The sequence below is a fragment of the Wyeomyia smithii genome, chromosome 2 (genome assembly GCF_029784165.1).
Source record: "Wyeomyia smithii strain HCP4-BCI-WySm-NY-G18 chromosome 2, ASM2978416v1, whole genome shotgun sequence".
NCBI lineage: Eukaryota > Metazoa > Arthropoda > Insecta > Diptera > Culicidae > Wyeomyia > Wyeomyia smithii.
The window spans coordinates 32,044,093-32,052,991 of record NC_073695.1 but is presented as its reverse complement, the minus strand read 5'-3'; the positions used below and the strand labels follow the sequence as shown (position 1 = coordinate 32,052,991).

Sequence of the window (8,899 nt, the reverse complement as noted above, 5' to 3'; positions counted from 1 at the left end):
AATTTCGCTTCACTTGAACTGTAAACTGCAGGCTGATGAAATACCTGCGTGTTCCACAAACGGGTTTTCACGACAGATTTCGCAAGCGAAAATTTACGCTTTTTCACTTGTCAAATTTTTCACTTCGCTTGGAACTGTAAACTATGCTTTATCAAATATTTATTAACCCACTCCACGTAAGTTACACGGGTAAAAATATTTTCCCGTTTTCATGAGCTTTCAGGTCATGAAATCATGAATGTTGTTTTCCGACAGAATCATGACCCATGACTCATGATATCATGATGTCAACCCCGAATATCATGAGCTATGAGAAGCGTTTTCAAGAATGTGACTCATGGCTATTATAAGCGTAACACATCGCTGTCGCATGGACTCATAGAATCATGAGTTAGGACTCATGATACCATGGGTTGGACTCTGAATATCATGAGCTGCTCAGAGCGTTTTTATAAATACGACTCATGACTGCTAAAAACGTAACACATATCTGTCAAACTGTGCGCTGGTTGGTCGACCTTCAATCCCAAACCAGATTTATGACTTTATATTTTGACTACATGGCTCAAGATATTAACCCTTCTTCATACGTTCCCTTCAATGTCGCACCTTTAGATACTTCTAACAATGCTATATTCTTCGACACCACCATGAAAGAAGACATTATTGGTATCCCGGATCAATTGCGCCCACAAGAGATCCCTAAGATTTTTTCAAATAAGTTTAAACATGTGAGTTGTGATAAAATGTTTTATGCTGACGGATCTAATCTAGATGAGTCCACTGGCTTCGGTGTTTTTCACGAAAATTTTACCGCCTCCTACAAACTCGTTGCTCCTGCTTCCGTGTACGTCGCAGAACTTGCTGCTATTCAGTACTCTCTTGGGATCATCGAAACCCTGCCCATAGACCACTACTTTATCTTCACAGACAGTCTCAGTGCCATTGAGGCTCTGCGATCGATGAAGACTGTGAAGCACACCCCGTATTTCCTGGGGAAAATACGGCGGTTTTTAAGTGCTTTAACAGATAAAAATTACCGGGTTACCTTAGCGTGGGTCCCTTCTCATTGTTCCATTCCGGGCAATGAAAAGGCTGACGCTTTAGCTAAGGTGGGTGCTATTGATGGCGATATTTATGAAAGACCAATTGCTTATGATGAATTTTATAGCATTTTGCGTCAGAGAACACTCAACAGCTGGCAATCATCATGGAACTCAGATGAACTGGGACGGTGGCTACATTCCATTTTTCCTAAGGTATCGACGAAAGCATGGTTCAAGGGGTTGGATGTAGGTCGAGACTTCATTCGCGTGATGTCCAGACTTATGTCCAATTCGTGTTTGTTGATATATCCTCACTTACTTGGCAAATGAAAACCACAAATTCGTATGTTTTGAGTTAAAAATTATTTCTTAAATGAATAATTATTGGTAGCAAGGTATGTAGCATTCCCATTTTTATTATATACGTGCATTTAAATGATCTATTATAAGATGCTATAAAATCCAATGAAGGACTCGTCGTCCACAACGTGAGCAGCATACACTTCAGGTGAGTCTCTACCATGTAAAAGGATTCACCAAAGCTATCCGTCGCGCTGATCTAAGACCCATGGGTCCACGACACCAGGATCCTCGGCTTAGCCAATAGAAACGGTAAGTTGATCTATTGCAACCACCAGTCAAAACCTAGGACTGCAATTCTGTTAAACAAAAATATTAAATTTGTTCTCATTACAGAATTCATCCAACGGGATTCGGTTGCCATTATGGTGAAAGATCCAACGACTAACGGCACACGAGAGATGGTCGTTGCCTTCGCTTACTTCCTTGGGGATGTAGACGACATACCGCCATCTGAAGTCACAGCGCTTGTGCAGTACTTCCGAGGCATCAACAAGCCACTCATCGTCACGCGCATCACACAGTCAACGTTTCTCCATTTTTCTTGAACCCGAATCTCCCTGGGACTGCCGTTAGGCATTGCTTCAGAGAGAAGGGCGAGTGCGCTTAGTGCACCTCCTTAGTATGTAATGAATTGGTTGACTTCGGAAAAGCAAGGTCAGCCTTCACTGGCATTTTGATGGCTGTTTCGTCGATTGATACCTTGCAGCGTGAGAACGATTAGGGAATGACTGCTCTCCAGGTGCTCTCGTCTTCGCACATCCTTCCCACAATGTTTTCCGGAATAGTATCTGGCCCACTCACTGTCAACATTTCGCTCCATACCTGTGCGAAACGAGGACAAACGAATAGCACATACTCAGCGGTTTCTTCCGCGCCCACACATTGTGGACACATAGGTAAGTCTGCGTGCACAAACTTTTACAGGTACTGCCTAAAGCAGCCATGGCCTGACAATATCTGTGTCATCCATCCGGCTGTTATCCCGTTGACCTTCTGATGGACCGTATACCTCTCGTGTCACGTTGGTCGAAGCACTCTACATCCTCAGCCAGGACGCATAATGCCTCGTATGATACGGTTCGATACACGCATACTACCCTCAGTCACATGAGCTTTTGGATACCTTCCAGTTTACCGCGGTAACTAGAAGTACCCAACGCTTTCGACCACACGGGTCCGTCATACCTGAGTATGGACGTTGCCACGCTAGCTAACAGCTCCCGCCAGCTGCTAAATACCACCGAGCGATTTGATATACGAACAGATTTACGGTTGTTCACTATGATGACCTCTATCTTATGATGCGCAAGCTCCAGCTCCCTTGAGGGCATCCAATCCTCAACTACGCGTATATATCGCGGCTTTCAACTCGACCCCGCTGACTGACTCACCGTATACCACTAGAGTTATATCGTCCGCAAAGCCTACAATCACTGCTGCCGGTGGGAGCTTAAGCTTTAGCACACCGTCATACATACCATTTCACAGTACCGGACCCGACGCCAGCCGTGTCGAGATTGAGGAGGAGGCAAGGGTTACGAATGAGGAACTCATCGTGATCGCCGAATCCCTAAAGGTGAGCAAGGCACCGGGACCGGATGGTATCCCTAACCTGGCAATAATGTTCGACATCGGACAGGGTAGGGTCCTGCCTGTTCAACTACAAATTCTAAAGATCACAGTTTAGAGAAGTAACCACAATCATGTGCGCGAAAAAATGCAATTTATTCATGGAATTCATTTTTTGTCTGGCGTCTCCGTGTGCAACGCACAGGTTGCACCTATGGAGGAGTCGCCCCTGAAATCTACTGAAAACCGCTCTACTATGCTTGGTGACGAAGATCGAAAAGCAATTAAATATGAAGGGACAGCGGGTTTCGATTTCTTGATATTGAGGGAGCTTTCGAGAAAACATCCTTTGCGTCTATTGACACCGCTCTACAAAATAAAGGATTCGGCAATATTACAATGCGCTGAAGCAATAGTCCCACTAAAACTGAGTTTACCAAGCGAAGGCTGCCATTCGACAAGCAATGATTTATGAAATATATTCAGGCATTAAAAATAATTATTAAAAATATTCAAACGAGTTGTTGAGAAATAACATATCATTACATAAACTTAAACTAAGTAACTCTATTTGTTCATTCATTCAGTTCTCGTTTGACTTCTTTTTTCTATCAGAGCTATTAGAACACAAAAAAGAACAAAACAGAAAAATGTGATATACGCAGTTGATTAATCGTAATCAAATTTCATTCGGTAGATTTAATCAGGTGATATTTTGATAACTTATTTACAATTCATACGGTTATTCAACACACAATACATAAGAATACAATGATTTAATAGCGAAAAAAAAACTAGAACGTACATGTAACTAGATCAGAAGTGATAGATTTGGTAACACTCATCGAATGAATGTTCGAGATGACAAATGAACAGCATTCGCTATCGTTCAACAAACGATTTTACTGCACAATTCGGACGAACGCAATAAGCTATTGTTACAAATATAACATTATAATATCATGAAACGAGACAGTATCGGCCCGTTGTGGACTACACTAACCTAACACAAAAAAAAAAAAAAACAAACAGATAGCTATAATTACATGGTTCGAGTCACACTCGATTCTGTACATGGCAACTGCATGCTTGTGTCGCATTTTATCTCGATACTGTGGAAGGGCGGGAATAGGTTATGATTTTTGTGTATTGAACTTTACTGGCTGTATGTACTTCTAATCCTATTGAATAGAATTAAAAGCGAAAGAGTAAAAAAGTCAGAACTATAATATATAGCAATCCTTTCCAGTAAGTTGTATAATGAAAATTTTATTAACACTATGGCTTTGTTGAATTATATAAAACTGTTGGAGTTTTTGCACGATAGTTGAATTTAGATATTTTTGCACGATAGTTGAAATAAAGCGCTCAGATTCAAGGTATACTTCATGCATTCGTTGGGTATTTCAGTATTTGAAAAAAATACAGATCCCAACACCAGATAAATGCAGATTACTTTCAGTGTGCTACAGTGTTATCAGATTCCTAGGACGACATGAACCTGAGCTCTTCGGTCATAAATGCACGATCCTCCCTTAACGCACGCGTAACCTAAATGCACCTGTCACAAATATGGCAATGAACTAAAAACAACAACTTAAAACAACTTACTATGGCAATAAATTACTTCAACAGTGCTCTTAACCCAGGCTATTACCCTACTAGTTGATCCACAGTACCTTTCGCTCCTAGGTAATCTGTTCGATTTTGATATTACTCATCAGTTCTCTGCCAGCAGAAGTGCCAATAAACTGCGCTCCGTCAATGACAAAATTCGACGGAATGGTGTAAACCGTCGCCGTCTTGGTGCCACCTCCTAGGCCGGCTAGAGTCTGTATGGTACCCTGCTGGGTTTGCTGGACATGGCTGGAAATACTGTTCGGCATGGCGATCTGCAGCTGGTGGATGATTGGACCCTTGCCACTGTTTTGGAGTTGTGCAGGAATTGTGAAAATCTGCTGTGGCTGGATGGTGGTAGCTTGCTGCAGCTGCTGTTGCTGCATGGGTAACTGCGTTTGTTGAACTTGAACTGGTTGCTGTTGCTGCTGTTGTTGCAGTGGTTGCTGCTGCGGTTGCGATACAGATTGCGCTGGTGCAGTATCACTCTTTTCTTTAGCTGGCAGTTTTTTGAAAACCTAGAAAGAAACGGTTATCAGTTGTGTTACTAGCAACTGCGTCATGTCTTCTGTACCTTTTGTTCAGTCGACCCCACTGCCATAGAATCATGCATTTGTTTGTGCTTCAGGAATTGACCTTTGATAAAGAAACCCTTGTTGCATATAGAACAGTGGAACGGTGCTGAATTACTATTCTCCTGGTGAGTCCTAAAAAGAACCAAAAGCGGTAATTCAACTTGCAATCAACAGACTTTGAAGAATCTAAGACTAACTTTTTATGCTTGTTGAGATTATCCTTGCGCGAGAAATATTTCCGACACACGGGACAGGAGAACAACTTCTTGCCAGTGTGCGAAACAATGTGTCTCATAAGGTGTTCCTTTCGGCTGAACGATTTGTGACAGCCGGGCTCATCGCACTTGAACGGTCTTAGTCCTACATGTGACTTAAGATGTTGCATCAGGTGCTCCTTCCGTTTGAACGATTTGGAGCACACATTGCATGAGGTGAAGCTAACCCCTATTGTACCACTGATTCCACTACCGGACGCACTGTTTCCGTGTTCAGTCGATTCCTGCTTTACGGACAGGGCAGAGATGGCCTTCATCTGCTGTGTGGCCGCAATGGATTGCGCCGTCTGCGAACCCTCAGTAGACTCACTGGACGAATTTAAATGATCATCGCGATCGGGTTGCCTTCGGCATGGTTGTTGATGTTGTTGTTGTGGTATTTGCGATGGCTGTGTTGTAGAAGCAGGTGGGTTAACTTTCTGAGGTTTGTGTTGAGTTTGCTGAGCAGGAGGTGGTTGTTGCTGTGTCGGTTGTGTTTGGACCGCTTGTCGATGTATTATTTGAACCTGCGATTGTTGAACTTGTGGCTGTGATTGCTGCTGTTGTTGTTGATGTTGCTGCTGCTGTTGTTGCTGTTGCTGTTGGATGTGTTGAGTTGAAATTACAAGGTTTGCCTGGGCAGCTTGTGCCTCAACTGCTGCCTGTACTTGAGAGGATTTTTCGACTAGACTGAGATAATTTGATAGTGGCACCTGAACACTTGGCATTGACAGTTGCCCTTGCGGTTGAATTTGAATCTGATGTTGCGATGGTTGTGCCTGCACTGTTTGTAACGGTTGTATACCAAACTGTTGCAGGCCCTGTGGAGTAAGTGTAAGAGCTGGCGGCATCTGCACAGGAGCTAGTCGGAACATGCCATCCGATCCTGGTTGAATTTTCATTTGCACGTACTGTACACTGGGAACAACTCCTTTGTTCATATCACTAACATTAGCAATCGGTGCTAGAGCTATCTGTTCTCCTCCACTGTCCGTTTTCAACATAATTGGAACAACGCACTTATTGGCCTGCATCATCTTGCTAGCGTCTAACAGCGGGATAGATGCTGTTTTCAAAGGAGTACTGCTGGTAGCCACAGTGCTACTGGTAGGGGTACTTGTGATCACTGCGCCAGTTGAAAAGTTTCCAAGGCTTGTCGCTGGTGACACTGGAGTGATGGTTATTGGACTGCTTGATACGACAATAGGCGAGCTGGGCGTCGTTTGAATAGATGTCTTAGTTGGTGTTACTGTCGATTGAGTCGCCGTCGGTGATTTGAATACAACGCTGATCTTCGGTTTCTTCGCCGATGAAGATTCAGGCTAAAAATAGTGGCACGTTTTACAACTACATTAAAATATTTGTATAGTAACTCACAGGCGTCCTTTCAACGAATTCTCTTTTCATCGTCTTGACCGGTGTTCTTAACTTGAGAAATTCGTCCATCTGCTGATTGGCTCTGTAAATATGAAAACAAAACATTTTAGAACATCGATTCCAATCAAATATTCTAGGCAATATTCAAAACTTACACAGGCTGCTGTTCCGCATCCCCGCTGGCTCCAGCAGAAACAAACGTCTGATTCGTATCCTGAATCTTGTAGTGAATCTGATTAGTTTTGATCGTTTGGCCATCCAGAGTGATCGTGTACTGTGCCATCTGTTGCGATTGATTGGATGTTTGTGACTGCTGCTGACTTGCTGGTTGCACCAATGTTTGCGATTCACCCGATTGAATTCCAACTGCTTGAATAATACTACTGAGAAAGTCAGCATTTGGAGCCATTATGGTTGCCGTTGCCGGAATATTGTTGCCACTAGAAGCTTGCTGGGTGTTAAATGCTCTCGGTAAACTGTTAATGATGATTGGGGTAGCCATGGTAGATGCGTTGGACATGGATCCCGTCACTTGCTGTGCCGTACCGCTAACGGAAGCAGGGACTAGCTTAATGTGGGAAGCTTGCGTTGGCAAAGGATGTGTTTGAACTGTTGGTAAAGACGTAGTAAAAACTAAAATAAAAACAAACAAAATTATTTCCTGTACCAGAATTCCGTGCAATATGTTTTACCTGTAGGTTCTGATTTACTCGGACTTGGGACAGATTTAACGGCAAGTGTTTGTTGCTCCCGAATCGAGTCGTCTTTAATGTAAACCATGCCTCCATTACGCAGTTTAGTCGAGTTCAAGCAACTTTCCAGCATTCCTTGTGCCTTCACAACGGACTCTCGAAACTCAACCTGAGTGTCCAGTTGCTTTAGACATTTAGAACATACACTTTTTGGTAAGCGATCCTTCTCATGCACCTAAAACATACATTTTCGTTAGCATAAAAAGGTATTCGCCGAATCTTGTTCCATTACTCTTATTTTTAGATATTCAGTTATTTTCGACAGAATGTTTTTTCGCTTGCCCTCCTCCGAAAAAATGCCTGTTTTGCCTCCACCGCTGCTGGCACACAGCCGGCACAAGTCGACAAAATTGACGCATTTATATCCCGCCATGGTAAGCAACTACTGACAATGATTATTAAACAACTCTTAGCCGAAAAAATCTGCGTACAATTTCAACTCAACATTTCAAATTTCTTCATGGATTCTCCTTCCTTTTACACGCGGAACAGCATTTTTTAGGACAGCTTTTACACGCAAGTCAGTCGAAAATGTCCGCTCGACACACTGCAAAGCCGATCCAAACACAACTTTTTTTCAATATTAGCTGTTTGTTATTGAACTTAAGCCTTTGGCGCTCAAATGAATCTTTGTTTTTATTGAACACTCGCAATGAAGGTGTTTTTGCCTTTCTTGAAAGATTCTTTTCTCTCCTCAGAAGCGCACCCTCTTCCCTTTTTGAGCACTATCTTGTACCACCCACTCCATCAACACATTGCAGGCTTATTTTGTTGGTTCGATTTTTTTGATAAAACTGATTTTTTCTGCCAACTATTAATATTCACGCAAATGTTCACTACAGTGTTAGGGATATTTTGTACAGTCAGCGCGAAACAGCCAGCGAATTTTCACGATTATACACCAGACACCCAAGACGCGCTCACGACGTTTTTCTGCTGTTTTCCTTTTGCATTGAACTTCCAAACATCAAACGCGCTTATGCCATACTTCACGGCATCACGCACACATTTGCAAGAATGACAGTTCGGTGGCATCGTGTTTGTTTACAGCGGATTCCTCGCGGTGTTAATCCAAATTTAAACGCGTACTGCCGAAGATCGTTCAGTGTATATACCGTCTTCATCTATTGGCGATTTAACAAAAAACTAAAAACGACCGTGCGACTTCTGGATTTGAACTTCAGAACTAGAAAAATGATGATAGATTTAATTTTTAGCCAAGGCTGATATACACAGGAGACTGCTTTTCGTGCGATATTTGCGTAAAATGGATGTTCTTGGCTGGTTAGAAACTTTCCGCAGCATCTAGTAGACCGCTTACTGTCAAGAAAATACATTTGAAATTG

The 8,899-nt window shown here is 42.6% G+C and overlaps 1 protein-coding gene across 1 annotated transcript; it reads right to left on the bottom strand.

Moving 5' to 3' along the window:
- Positions 1-4,227: 4,227 nt before the first annotated feature.
- LOC129724520 (transcription factor Sp4-like) lies at positions 4,228-8,536 on the bottom strand. Its single transcript, XM_055679483.1, has 7 exons — positions 7,786-8,536; positions 7,494-7,728; positions 6,957-7,434; positions 6,802-6,883; positions 5,368-6,746; positions 5,170-5,302; positions 4,228-5,113 (listed from the first exon to the last, which is right to left on the bottom strand). Exons 1-7 carry the CDS (start codon positions 7,924-7,926, stop codon positions 4,667-4,669), a joined length of 2,895 nt encoding a protein of 964 aa, XP_055535458.1. The 5' UTR covers positions 7,927-8,536; the 3' UTR covers positions 4,228-4,666.
- Positions 8,537-8,899: the final 363 nt, after the last annotated feature.

Coding starts and splice junctions, on each gene's coding strand:
- LOC129724520 (XM_055679483.1), bottom strand. CDS start 7,926: ATGGCGGGATATAAATGCGTCAATTTTGTCGACTTGTGCCGGCTGTGT. Junction 6,884..6,956: donor GATGCGGAACAGCAGCCTGT/GTAAGTTTTGAA, acceptor TCATATTTACAG/AGCCAATCAGCAGATGGACG. Junction 5,303..5,367: donor AATCTCAACAAGCATAAAAA/GTTAGTCTTAGA, acceptor GGTTCTTTTTAG/GACTCACCAGGAGAATAGTA.